Source organism: Aricia agestis, chromosome 3 (assembly GCF_905147365.1).
Source record: "Aricia agestis chromosome 3, ilAriAges1.1, whole genome shotgun sequence".
NCBI classification, from domain to species: Eukaryota; Metazoa; Arthropoda; class Insecta; order Lepidoptera; family Lycaenidae; genus Aricia; species Aricia agestis.
The window spans coordinates 7711582-7727015 of record NC_056408.1 but is presented as its reverse complement, the minus strand read 5'-3'; the positions used below and the strand labels follow the sequence as shown (position 1 = coordinate 7727015).

General features: G+C 35.2%; 1 protein-coding gene across 2 annotated transcripts in view; it reads right to left on the bottom strand.

The window, feature by feature from the left end:
• Positions 1-1032, bottom strand: part of LOC121740332 (tachykinin-like peptides receptor 86C) — a 68913-nt gene extending 67881 nt beyond the window's left edge. For both annotated transcript variants that reach the window (XM_042133000.1, XM_042133001.1), the window contains exon 1: positions 766-1032. In XM_042133000.1, the coding sequence (XP_041988934.1) occupies positions 766-905 (140 nt within the window). In that variant the 5' untranslated portion in view covers positions 906-1032. The remainder of the gene's footprint in view (positions 1-765) is intronic.
• Positions 1033-15434: the final 14402 nt, after the last annotated feature.

The window sequence follows — 15434 nt, the reverse complement described above, 5'->3', positions numbered from 1 at the left end:
CCTCTATAAAGTCGGGCGTAACTTAAAGCACAATACCGAAAAAAATATATGTTGTAGACTGCTCTTTAATCTTCGATCGCTCACGAGGGTTTTTTTCCAAACTCAATAGGTTTTAAAAAAATATATTAATATTGTGTTCATCGATTTTTCTGCAAATATTCTATAAACTTCCTAACCTGTTGGCTTAAAGCATTGAAAATTTTATATTTAATACATTGTCTGTTACACTACAGTTCCTCACGAGGAATTTTTAATCGAACAATCACGTCCATGTGAAAAGTATAACTTTCTCCTATTTCGCCCTATCAAGGACGCGGCGAGCATCGCAACCGCCACTTTACAAGGCGCGCTGATATAATTGTTATTTTAATGTCCTTTACGTCGATATTCGTACTGACAGACATCGGTCTGCTAATTTCAGGGCGGTATCAGCCTTAATCGCACCGACCGATCTAACGGTTGTTCATTGTTTATAGGTCTTGGATGTATATTAAGTATCTTTATATACCGGAAAAATTTACGGTTCCTACGCAAGAAAGGAATTACGGGCGTCATCTAGTGTGTAAAACTTTTTGACAAGTAAAATCACATAATATTATTTAAGTATCTCTTAAATCCCAAGTCCCAGCTAAACTAAGTTACAGAAAACTCACTTTCATACAATTAAGCCGACTCACTCAATGATGGTTTAGTTAGGCTTAATTTAGAAGTCGAAATCCAAATCACAACTTACGGCTAAATCCAAGAATAAGATAGCGAACTTACTTGAGCTTAATATCTTCAATAATTTGTGCGGGTAGAGACTCCAGGAGTTGTGTGACGTTCAGGACATCGTCGAGCAGGTCTCGACCCAGGATTTGCTGGGTACAGTTAATGAAACTCTGGATGTCCAATTCGGCGTTCATTTCTTCTGATGAGACTTTATTTTACACTTCACGTCACACTTTTGTTGTAAATAACATTTTCTCTCCTTTGAGATTTGTTTTTTAATTCACTGGCGCGATGAATGTCGCTTTACGTGTCTTTACGATTCTTCTTCTAAAGTATTCGTTATTAAAATAAAAATAAGATGAAAGTAAAAGTAATATTAAAGATATATTAAGATAAAATTATTATTGTACTTAATTAAGTACTTAAAGAAATAAACGTTAAAAGTAATAAGTTCTGAGAAGAGTTCCAATACCTATGTATAATAGACTTGCTTTATAATAATATGTTACGAGCTACGAATTATAAAAACGAATTACGAGGAATTTGAATAAGTTAGATGCTATTTTATGGCTATTTGGCAAACGTAACTTTGGTATAAACTTTATTAGTTGCTCCATCAATTCCTACAATTCCATCCAACTCCCTCAATTCCTTGTTTGAGGAAAAATGTTTTGACTTAAGTATTTGAAAATGTACCTAAGACATAATTGTTTTCATATTTACATAAGTACGTTTTGTAACTTAAATTATTGTTTGCCTTCGTCTTGCAGGTAATTGAATTATTAAGATTTATGATATTAACTTTCTCATTACAACATAATTTTATTAGGTAGATATTGCAGAAATTTTTATATTTTGCTCCTAATTTTTCAGGGTATAACTTGTAACAATAATACTGATAATGAACTCAAAAGAATATAAACTTTATTGCAGTTCCTTTTACTTTACGAAATTATACTGCAGCTATCTCTATCTTGTCAAATAATAACAAAGGAATAAAGATTTTATTGTGCTCTACAATTTTATTACGAAAGTTGATATCAAAATTTAATTTTATTGGTTTAATATTATATTATATTAACATATATACGGATTTATTACAGATATAACCGATTAACGGATGATAATAGGGAATCTGCACATTACTTAGGTAATTTGCAGATTCACTTTTACCATCCGTTAAAGTGTGAAATTAAAAAAAAAAGGGTTATAATATTTTCACTTAAACTACTTAGTTTGCATTCTCTTCCTTTCAGTCCTAAAAACTTTAACTTAAGCTTGTCAACCTAAAATTGTTGTTGTTATGACTGGTTCTCTTTAGTTGATACGATCTCTTATATTTTATTAGTGGAGTTACATTTTACTTAAAATTTAATAATTTTTTCCCTTGTTTATATCCAAAAAATTATATTAAATAATTTTCTACAAATAAATAACGTATTTTTTTAAACAATAACCTGTTTTATGTAATTTATTGAGGATAAAATAAACTTTTAGTACTTTAACTGACTCACCTAGATAATCTGCAAAATACCTTCTTAATCTGCAGTCTAACTTTATACGTGGGAGAGCCATGCTTCGGCACGAATGGGCCGGCTCGACCGGATGAATACCACGTTCTCACAGAAAACCGGCGTGAAACAGCGCTTGCGCTGTGTTTCGCCGAGTGAGTAAGTTTACCGGAGGCCCAATCCCCTAACCCCTACCCTATTCCCTTCCCTACCCTCAACTATTCCCTTCCCTTCCCTACCCTCCCCTATTACCCTATTCCCTCTTAAAAGGCCGGCTACGCACTTGCAGCTCTTCTGATGCTGCGAGTGTCCATGGGCGACGGAAGTTGCTTTCCATCAGGTGACCCGTTTGCTCGTTTGCCCCCTTATTTCATAAAAAAAAAAACTGGTTTACGCACATTAATGGTAATGGTACTGGCAGTATGTAAGTAGCTGTTATATTCTTTTAAAATAATCTAGCTTTTTTTTAATTTGTAGAGCTGGCCATACACTAGTGTCCATCCTACGAGTAATGAAGAAGAGCATTGTATTATTTAGTTTAATGTCAGTAAATAAGTAACAACCTTCTTTCCTTGATAGTCGGATAACAGTCTTAATAGTTATAACGAAATATTGATAGCGAATTGTAACAATTCGCGAAAGGTAATTTTATAGCGCCATTTTGCAGCTTTCACTTAACTCGGCGGTGTTATTTGTTTCCTTTTATCAGCAATAAAAATAGCCCGTTTCCATTAACCACACCCATGGTGAATTAATTTGCCCATCGTAAATAAATTCGAAGGTAAACATTATGTTATTCCGCATATATTTTATTAAATTATTAAGTATCATAGATTGTCCCCTACGGAGATGCCGTAATTTACCGCTTTTTAGAGCTTTATAACTCGTAATTTGAAAGCTACAAAACTATAATAAAAATACACCCAAAATCTACAGTATATGAACATTTCTTTCCACGTTATTAATTTACTATTTTTATTTATTATACTCATGATATCAGCTTCCAAAGTAAAACCAATTTATTAAAATTCAAGCATATTATAATTTTACTAGAGATCGCCAAATGGCCGAAATTCGACCTTAGTTTTAACAAATTTAGGACTACCACCTATATTTTGTAAAAAAAAATATTGACTTTATCATATTCTTTTCAACTCTTGTCTCTGGGACTCAGCTGATCTTAGACTGGCCGTGTAAGCATTGTCTTACGGCCGTTCCCAATATTTGATCTATCTCTGGTTTTGCCCTACTAGAGATAGGAATAGCTCACATTAGACATAATTTTATGTCAATTGTGGGCTATTCCTATCTCTAGTATGGCAAAACCAGAGATAGATCAAATATTGGGAACGGCCGTTAGTATATCTAAGATTTAATAAAAAAACCGGCCAAGTGCGAGTTGGACTCGCCCATGAAGGGTTCCGCAGCAATAATAAGGTTTATTTTTTATGAAATTAAAAGGTTTTTGATTTATTTTTACGTTTGAGTTGATTTAATGAAAGCTAATTTAAGGTTTACCATTTATGACGCATAAAAAAAAACTACTAGCTAGATCTCGCTCAAAACAATTTTCGTTGGTAGTTTTTTATATATTTTTTTTAAACTTATCATACCCCTACTTTATAAGTTAAAGGGGGGGGGGCACACATTTTACCACTTTGGAAGTGTCTCTCTCGCAAACTATCCAGGTTAGAAAAAAATTACATAAAAAACTTCAATATGATTTTTGAAGACCTATAGATAGGTCAAACGAACACGCATAGGTCAAATGAAAAAAAAATATTGTATACTGGATAAAGGTTTTGATTTATTTTTACGTTTGAGTTGATTTAATGAAAGTTAATTTAAGGTTTACCATTTATGACATTTAAAAAAACTACTTGCTAGATTTCGTTCAAACCAATTTTCGTTGGTAGTTTTTATAGTAATGTACATCATTATTTTTTTTTTGACTTATCATGAATACTTAAATACTTTAGAAATTAGAGGGGGGGGGGGGGGGGACACATATTTTACCACTTTGGAAGAGTCTCTCTCGCAAACTATTCAGGTTAGAAAAAAATGATATTAAAAACCTCAATATTATTTTTCAAGACCTATCCATAGATACCACACAGGCATAGCGTAGATGAATATTTTTTTTTATTTAGTTGTACCTATGGGGACCTCTAAAATTTTTAATATTTTTTTAATTTTTGTTTCAAAATCTGAATGCGGTTCACAGACTACATCTACTTACCAAGTTTCAATAGTATAATAGCTCTTATAGTTTCGGAGAAAAGTGGCTGTGACATACGGACGGACAGACAGACAGACAGACATGACAAATCTGTAAGGGTTGCGTTATGTTGCCAAGCAAAAACATGTTGCGTCGTTAGTGTTGAGTTTTAATTCTTATTCCTTAGGAACAAAGTAAGTTATTAATTAATAGTGAAACCTACAGATTTCGAGTGTCATTTGATTAATATGAGGGAGGCTTTGCCTAGATATGGACAGACGGACAGGCTGATATTATACCTTTGTAATCGGGTTCCGTTTTTTACCATTTGAGTAAGGGACCATAAAAATGAGAGTATTATCCATTTCCGTTATTATACTATGCTAACGCCTACGAAGTCGCGGGAAACAGCTATCCATACTAATATTATAAATGCGGAAGTGTATTTGTTTGTTTGTCCTTTCTTCGCAGCCAATTGACTTGATTTTTGGCATCGACTTAGTTGAAAGGATAGAGAGTAACATAGGCTACTTTTGGTCTTGGAAAAACATCATGTTTCTAAAGGAGATTTGCAAGAATATTCGTATTGTACACGATTTTCGAATTTCACGCGAGTGAAGCCGCGGGCAAAAGCTAGTATTCAATAAAAACGGTCGTTGTTTTTTTAACCGACTTCCAAAAAGGAGGAGGTTATAATATATTACGTTCGGCTGTGGATATAATATTTATATAATATATTTTTGTATGTTCAACGATTCCTCCGCCGCGCGCCGTTTGTGAACCGATTTTCAAAATTTTTGTTTTTTTTTTGTTTTAGGTTTTACTCCAATTTGTACGAAATCAACTTCTCTGATAGTACATACGAAAAAGGGATCACTCACATCAGCCTTTGAGTTTGTGCAATATGGTGTCTACTTTTTCATTGATACACGAACGTGACTGGACATAAAAATTTAAGGATACCTACTATTAGAAACAGTATCGGAAAAGCAAATATTAAATACAAATATTATTTTGGTGTTAGCAATGAGGTTTTATAATATTATAATGTTATTATAATGTTGGATGGACATGTCACAACATATCGTGTTGATCATCAATGAAAATCAATATTATTGATAGGCGTGCCAGCAGCGTTGTTCAAATTCATAATTGTGTTATTATAATACATGGGCCATGGCGTACAGACACACTGTTTATCCTACTAAAGGCCTGCGTATTTGAGGAGACCGATCAATCCGATTGATGGTAGGCCAACTTGACCAGACTCGTGCACACACATGGGCATGGGCGTACCCAGGATTTTAGCTAGGAGAGGAGAGAAGGCTACCTGTTTCGAGAAGATGGTCTGTCCGGTAAATTGAAACAAAAAATCATGAAAATTGACTTTTAATACGTTTTTAATTCCCACTTGCCAGGAAAATTAACGTTTATTTTATCTTCTGCCCTACGTTGGTAAGTATATCAAGTTAGTAAATTTATTTGCATTTTATGACGACCATCTTATGTTATTTGAGTTCATATTGACATATCGTTATGCGAGCGCCAGACATGTGATCAAATACGCAAATTCGCCAAGTGTGGCACTGACATTTGCCTATTTGTGCAAATTAATTGCTAGCATTTTCCTATTTGTGCAAAGATTGCTCAAACTTTGAAGCCCATGTCTGGCGCCGGCTATAAGGATTTGATTGAGTTTACTCCGGAAAATATTACACCTGATGATGATTTTATCGAAACCGGTCGTGTAAAACATAATTGTTATTAATAAAAGTGGAAAAAGTGCATGAAAAGTGTATATTATTACTGTACTCCGGAAAAACTTGTAGGCTCAATTTATACCGGCGCGGAACAAAATGGAGGCGACTTTTAACCAAAGCGAAACCTTTACGTCAACAGTTACACAAATTAAATACGAACTGAAAAATTGGTATCGCGGAATTTATTCCGCGGAATTCTCGAGAATTCTGATTTCCGCGAAAGACGCGCGTATCGCATTTTAATTTGTATGTTTTACTGTTGACAATAAAGTTCATTATGCTATGTACAGTTTCGTTTCAAAAAGTCTTCCCATTCCGTTCCGAGGCGGTGTAAATTTAGCCTTAAACTATGGTCGTACATACTATTTGAAATTTTCACATTTCTTAATTATTTTATAATCTTCAATAAATTACTTTTGTTGAAGTTAGTATGTTTCTAGGAAAACTTATCTATGTTTTTTCTCGCTTAGGGTTTTTGGGTTTTGACAGCGGACAACCAAAGGTCTGAAAACCACGCCTAAGCCTCGCATTTCTCTAGGATCTGGTTTAGACTAACTATACCCATTTGATAAATCAGATTCGCTCTTATCACACAACTTTTCAAAGAAAAACAATTTTGGGCTTTTAATAATATAAGTAGAAGATAACTTACTAAACGAATTTCAACGATTCACAAGTATTATTGAACATACAACTTTGATCAAGTGTTATCAGAAAAATAATTTTGGCAGAAAATTGAAAACTAGGTATTTATGTTTGAGGTTTTCTAACATGAGTTTATTTGATCAACAGCGTTGTTGATTGGTTAATATTTTCTACGTAAGCCAATCAAAATCGCAACTTCCGATTTAGATTAGGAGTTTATCTATTCACTTGCGGTTCGCAAGTGAATGTGCAAGGTGACAATATTTAAAATGTAATAAGCGTCTGTGAAAATATAAAGAAAAAAATACACCTTTTAAGCGTGATTACGTTTAGAAAATTTTCCCGCCCTTCTTGACTTTTCAGTAAGTACTTAGGTACTATAAAATTAAAAATAAAATTTTAATAAAAAAAAGACGAAAAACTACTCGTATGATATTTCATCAGCAACTTGAAATGAAAACGCCAACAATAAACTCCCGGTTGCGCCGACGCAGGGTCCGCAGGCGACTCAGAAAAAATACGCGACTGTTGCTGGTCGCCCCGCACCTCCCCCGCGGAAGAAAACAAATGGGGAGAATGTGATCCGCAAGGCTCTGGAGAGTCGCAAGACTATGGAGAGCCGCTGCAAGGCTACGAAGAGCCGCAAAGTAGAGTCTTCTCGACCTGGCAAGGACGAGAGCAGGGGGGACGAAGAGGAGGGCTTCATACTGATAGAGAGAAGGAAGAAGAAGCCCACCGCCCGCAACCATCGCGGCACCGCACCCTATGCACCTGAGCTGCGTCTGCGGAGCGAGGTCCCCGCGACACCCCTGTACATATCCCGCCTGCACTGGTCCATGGAGGTCAAAGACGTCGTGGACCACATCCAGAAGAAGACGACACTGCGCTTGAAGGTCTGCAGTCTCGCCACAAAATTAACTTTAGTTCCTTTGTGGTGAGAGTACCGACGAATCTTCTTTCGACCTTTGAGGCGCCGGAGTTCTGGCCGATGGATGTGGTCTACCGGAGGTCCTGGGGGAGACTCCGGAACGAAGCGCGTCACGTAGCCGCCAACACGTGACAAAGTGTGGTTTTAAATATATAATAATAATATGTATGTTAGTCCTTAATATGAATATGTATGTTAGTCTGTAAGGTATTTGTATTATGGGCCTAGATGCCTGAAATAAATAGTCAAATAAAAAAATAAAAAAAGCAGCTAGCGCTAGATGTTTTCAGGAAAAGTCATTACCCTTGATGATTGCCGCCTGCACAATGAAATATCTATTCCTGTGCGAAAAAATTTAAAATTCAGCGTTCACTTTGATGAGAATTTCAGGTAAGTATTGGATATTTTTGTGAACTGAATTTTCCAAAATTTTCCTGTAAAATTTTATACGGGAATGGTATTAATGTTGTCCGAAAATTTTATATTTACCTAGCTCGAGTTATTTTAAGAGCTTTGCAATAGGTACCATAGAGGAAACCTAATAACGTATCTACAAACTTTAAAAAATTTGCAAACTGCAAATGTTTTATTGTTAATAATATTAATATGATCATGATAACTATAATAATATAACTTACATAAATTTTCAAAAAAATATTTAAAATGTCTGATAGATTTAGAAATATCTTACAAAGAGCGTACCAAATAAAAATTTGTTAAGTCATACTTTAGAAGAAGAAACTTTTAAAATATCAATTAAACTTTCTTAAACCATTACGCCAATAAACTAGTGTTTTACATTGTACCAAAAATCAATTGAAGTACATACCCAATTAAAAACTTTACCAATAATTTTAACACTTTCAACAATTTGGATAAAACCTTCTATAATTTTGTAATATTTATAATATTATAGCAAGAATATAATATTGTAGCAACAAGTTGTAACATCGCGCGCGACGCGACCTCACAAGGGCGGCGTTTGAACTTGACTGAAAGTTAACTCCAAGCTTTTCCACTGAAATGCACAGAGTTCCTACATAATATTACTGTATTGATATCGCTAAAAGACGCCAAGTCGGAGTATAACTTTTCAATAAAATGTTTCTAGAATATCCTGGATACATTTTCAATAAGTATATTGTATTTATTAGAAGCTTAGATAACTTTTGTCGTACTATTAGGATTCAGTTGTCTGTTTACCGATCTATCCATATCCATACTAATATTATAAATGCGAAATTGTGTATGTCTGTCTAGTGTCTATATTTCTGTCAGTTTGTATGTCTGTCTGTCTGTTCCTCTTCGCGCCCAAACCGCCGCGCTGTACCGATTTTCCTGAAATTTGGTATCAAAGTATAATATTATGTCCCGGGAAAGGATACTATTTATACCAGAAACTTTACGTTTCCCCATAAAGGAATTATGTCGCAGCGGAGTTGCTGGCGTCATTTAGTTGTTAATAAAACTTAGTTTACGATCTCAATCGCGGTTAATTTTACTGTTACAGATAATGCGTTTATGAGGTCAGTCATCTTTTGACTATTTAATTTAATGCTTCGAGCTATAAGGTCGAGCGAAACCCGCGGCTCGGGATTTCGTCCACACATTCAGCAATGCTCGATAATTTTATTCTAAAGCGATATATTTAATTCCATCGAGCCGGTTTGATGCGAGCCTTCGAGCTGTTAGTTTTGCGGTCCAAACAGTATTATTACTCGATTTGGAGTAAAACAGATCGAGCAAAACAGCATATGAGTACTTAGCATAAAACTATATTGGAAAATCAAGGTAACACACACTCACAAATTTTGGTAGTTACACAATTTATTATACTTAATGACTGTTACTGATATTTCACTATGTTTTTTTCTTACTGATAGGCATATTAATGGTGCAATGCGTTCACGCTAGACGGCAGCACTAACATAGACAGTAAACAAAAAGTTTTGTTCAACGTTTGGCAACGTTTCTGTCAATATTTTGTTAAGACGCATGTTGCATCATGTCGGATTTTGGTCGGATTATTTACTTTTTTAAAAGCTTTTATTTAACTTGCTCTGTATGTATGTAAGTATATGTGTTCGGGTGAAATTTTGGAACTCAATTTTGAAGTAGATATATTTAACCGATCGAGCTGAAATTTAACCGACCGGAGAAATACCATGGGCTCACAGAAATCCGGCGTGAAACAGCGCTTGCGCTCTGTTTTACCGAGTGATTGAGTTGACCGGAGGCACAATCCCCTCCACTATTCCCTTCCCTACCCTCCCCTATTACCCTTAACCCTATTCCCGCTTAAAAGGCCGGCAACGCACCTGCAGCTTTTCTAATGCTGCGAGTGTCCATGGGCAACGGAAGTTGCTTTCCATCAGGTAACCCGTTTGCTTGTTTGCCCCCTTATTTCATTAAAAAAAATTGTTGCCCTAGTTTGGTATACTGGAAAAGATGAATGTCCTGTGTTATGTTTTTATTAATTATTATTTTACTAACTAAGTATTCTTTAAAATAAAGTTCATATTTCAAGAGGCAAATTTGTTTAACTAGATATATAAATCTTTACTTTGTTTGGCTAGAAGCCACAAGCGAATGCCAACATTCTTTGAAACCAAAAAGCCCAAAAACTTACAGTCTGTTTAACACATTTTTAGCTAATTCCTTGTGCCAAGAATGTCGGAAAGAAATGAATCAGCAAATTTTTAGGTTAACTGAAAATTATACTCGCGTTTAGTGAGTAAAAATGTTTGTGTGCTTTAAAATTTTTGGCTAAGAATTAATTTGCAGTTTCTGACTTTTCTCATAATGTATCATTCTCACTCGCAAATTATAAAGCACAAACATAATAAGTGTGGACAAACCATGAGATGAGTCAAAAACACTTCGTATTAAATGTAAAAATTTGTATAAAATTTATACCAGGAAGATTAGATCAGAAGCCCTGTTTAAAAGCGTGGTCACGAAATCGTAAATAATAACATGCTTAGAACAAGTCTAAATTATAATCAATGATTGTAATTTAGACTTGTCACTATGATGTTATTTACGAAAAAACGAAGAAATTCGGATGATTATTATTGTTGGCGACACGACAAACTCGGCGGGGCCGTGGTCGCCAGGTGGTAGAGCAGTGGACTGTATCTTGTGGGTGAAGGATGCCGGATGGATTCCTGGAGAAGGAGGTGCAGGTTGAGGAGATGAGAAGGAAACACAGGAGGAAAACTTGGTACTGCTTGGAGCGGAGTGTTGGTGGAGCAGGGCTTACGCGTGCATCTGCTTGGCTTGTCGGATGTGAATGTGTATGCACCGAGAAAGTGCGTGTTTATATAGAAAAGGGGTTTGGGTAATATTGGCGTCATTTTCAAATCTCGCAGCCACTCACCAAACCGGCATATTAAGAAAGAACATATCCAGGGGAGTAAACTTTATTATGGGGGACATGTAGCTAAACTATATCGGAGCCGAGATATTCGGCATTTTAAGTTCGCATTTTCAACTAAACGTAAATTCAATTATAACATGAATATTCAAGAAAACGGCATTATTTATTAGCTTTAAGCCTTCCTCGATAAGTGGGCTATCCAACACAAAAAGAATTTTTGAAATAGAACAAGCAGTTCCTGAGATTAGCACTTTTAAACAAACAAACACTTCAGCTTCATAATAATATTAGTATACATGGTATAATAAAACAATGTGATAATAATTTAGGGTGTGCCTGTGCACTGTGTATGAGTCCCGTGTATAGAGTTTACTGTAAAAGTAGTAGCGCTGAAAGAGAACATTTTTTTCACTTTTGTATGGGGAACCTCTTACGCCAGGGCGCTACTTGCCCATTTAAATCACAAAAATTTTTTTTTGGTCTTTCAGCGCAGTTCCTTTCACAGTGAACTCTATACAAGGGACACTATATATGGCAAAGAAACGTTTGCCGGGACAGCTAGTATAATATATTATACCCTAACTAAAGTATTTTAGGTTTGTTACAACGTGTAGATATAGCTATACAAGTACAATTATTCATTTCATCATTTAGTTTTAGTTTTTTCTTTTAGCTTTTTTTTTAACTTTAGTTATTCGTACATTTAAGAAGAATGACTTAACATTCATTTAATGAGATTTTAACTAAGTATTTATTATTCATATTTGACGCGGACGAAGTCGTGGGCAATAGCTAGTGAGAAATATATATCTATCGGATTAATATACTCTTTCTACACCTGTATGTTAAGGATAGCTCCATAAAGTAACGTTAATTACTATTGATTTTGTGAACTTAAGGTGCAAAAAATAAAATACTAAAATAATCGTAGCTCAGCTCCGATATTACTTAGAACAATTTTTATTACTAATTTATGTTTCTCTAATGTAGTGCTATAAAACAGTAATGGTATTATCCCTGGCCGCTGGAAAAAAAAATTACGCCACAGGTCCATACAAAGTTACCCAATGCCCTTTGTACCGTTAGAGCCCGTGGGGGTCTATCGGTTGTTGTCGAACGAATGCAGTCCGTTTATGAAATATAAAATTTTACACATAATATGACATCAAATGGGATTCTTATAAGCTAATACAATGGTAAACAAACATTCTTATAAGATAAATTAACAATAAAATGTGTAAATAAAACTATGTAAAAAGAGACAACAATAGTTCAAGTGCAACTATGCAAGAAAGAGACAGCAATAACAATTGTGTGAAACACACTACATTCCCGTGCGAAAGGGACAGCAATAATACAAAAATGAGACACAAGATAATACATTTTCCAATAGGAATTACTAATATGAAATCTTAAATCTAAATGTAAATAAAAGACGGGAATAAAACTAAGCTATTATTATTATTTTTTTTATGAAATAAGGGGGCAAACGAGCAAACGGGTCACCTGATGGAAAGCAACTTCCGTCGCCCATGGACACTCGCAGCATCAGCAGAGCTGCAGGTGCGTTGCCGGCCTTTTAAGGGGGAATAGGGTAATAGGGGAGGGTAGGGATGGGAAGGGAAGGGAATAGGGGAGAGTAGGGAAGGGAACAGGGTAGGGGATTGGGCCTCCGGTAAACTCACTCACTCGGCGAAACACAGCGCAAGCGCTGTTTCACGCCGGTTTTCTGTAAGAACGTGGTATTTCTCCGGTCGAGCCGGCCCATTCGTGCCGAAGCATGGCTCTCCCACGTATAAAATTTACAATTATCATAGCCAGAAGTGTTTGACTCTGGTTCATAAAAGACACTAAGAATTTGGTTTTAATGCCAAAGTGCATATTATATAAATGTTTATTTGATTTAAATTGTTGAAATGAGTAACTCAATGTTTATAAGTTTCAATTAGCTACAAACTACTGGAACAATTTTGATGAAAGTCACAAGTATACAGAGATCATGACATATAGATAGGTAACAAAGGTTACTTTTGTAGTTATAGTTCAGGTGGGATAACAGGACACGTCTAGTTATTTATAACTTAGAAAGTAAAGCTTGCATTACAGGAGAAATCTCCTGTTTGATTAAGCTAGAACAATCCCTTTGATCATAACGATAACAAATCTATTGTACGTGAAGGCTCCATTTTCATTTGTCCAACGCAGTTTTCCAGACGTAAAAAGGTAGAAATATTTTCCTTTAAAACGATGGCTGAAAGCTGATATTTTTGCTGTTTTAAACCCCTCCGTGTAAAGGTTGGGTTAGGTTAGGTTAGCCCTTTATCTTGTATCTTTAAACGAGCAATTCTTGTATGTATATATATATATATATAGGGGATATACCTACTAAATTTCTTGAATTTCGGGGGCGATAAATCGATCTAGCTAGGAATCTTTTTTAGAAAATGTCTTTTTATTCGTGTTTCATCGATAATCGATAAACAGAAAAATATGACTCTTCCTGACATCTATTGGCGAATAATAATACTGTTTTGTGAGCAACTAATTATTGCTTTAAAGACACAACAACAGCTAAAGCTATTCCAGAACATAGCGTTGTTAAGTAACACGAATTCAACGAGTGTTTGCTATACCGAGCAAAGCTCGGTCATCCAGGTTCTATTATTTTAAACGCTTGAATGATTTAAAATATTATAGAGATGGGAAACAATAATATAATTTTTATTTTGAATATACACACACTTCATCGCTACTTTTTGAATACTAATATCTATATTACTTTATTTGCGACTAGCGACCCGCCCTGGTTTCGCACGGGTATAAAATATATTATAATATTATAGCGTATGTAACTCACTGTCACTGAAAAAATGATTAAAATCGATTCAGTATTTAGTTTTGATTTTGATTCATTACCTACTACCCGTGGCCCGCATTGGTCGGTACCACCGCAAAAGGTACTTCCCGCAATTTTTAAGTGTGTAATATCTTCGAAAATATTCATTTGAATCATATTATTCTGTTAAGGGTCATATAGATCTATAATATAAAATATTAAATCAACTAACGTATATTTTAAAGTATTTAATTGAATAAGGATTAATTCCGTACCTATTGGTTAAAATCGCCTCGAAAATTAGTAATTATTTGTAGTAAAAAGTAAATGACGAAACAAGGTTATTGTGGGATTTTCATAAGAGATAGACATATACCATCGCGGAGTTTTCTTTATACCTTTTCATTGTGTGCAATACTTAGTACATTATTTTGATAAATATCGTGAGGCTTCAGCGTGCGTTTGCAATGTAAGCGGAAAAAATTTAATAATTTAAGACATCACATTACATACCTCAAAAATAACAGTATATCTCCACTAATTATTAATGAATGTTTATAAAATTAAAAAACTTATAAACCTTCCTCTTGAATCACTCTATGTATTAAAGAAAACCGCATCAAAATCTGTTACGTAGTTTTAAGATTAAAGGGAACAAAGGGACATGAGAGTCATAATATACCTACAGGAAAACTTTCAGCGTTTATAAAATGACGAAATTCTGCCTGTCGCTGGCTCTTGGGCTAAGTGGAATATAACATTTTAAACTTTCGCGTTGCATTATAATTAAAACTTTTTAATCGGGACTTAACGCGACTTATTCAAGTAGTAATGCTAGTAGCATTACTACTTGAATAAGTCGCGAATACATACTTTTTCTCGACGTTTCGGCCGTGTTGCAACGGCCGTGGTCACGAGGGGACTGCAGGAGCGCGACGTTGTTGTTGTTGTGTTGTCTACTGAAGATTTTGATAAATGTGATCGTATAACGTTCCATCAAGCGTCGCGAACATACGAGTTATGTAGAGTGAGCCACGACCGCAAATTTAATAATTTGTGTACCCACCAACGTCGTGATGAGCCTCGGATACCCACTAGTGATGGGACTCTAAACTCTATGTCGGACATTGAACGTGTGGTGATCAATTTGTCAGATGAAGTGCTGGATGACCCTACAAAAAGTATATTGGCCAAAGGAATGAATTACGCATTGACACCTCAGCGAATTCCTTACGAGGAAATAGTGTGTAGCGTGGAGCAGGCTATATCACGTAATAAAGTTCCAACCGCGGATGCAGAAGTTATAAGGCAGGATATAGCGGTGATATTACGTAAGTCGAAGCTGCCAAAGAGTAACATAACTAAGGAAGAGCGGCTAGCACTTAAACAGTTAAGAAACAACAAAGACATCTTAGTGCTGCTGATAAAGGAAACGCTACTGTAGTT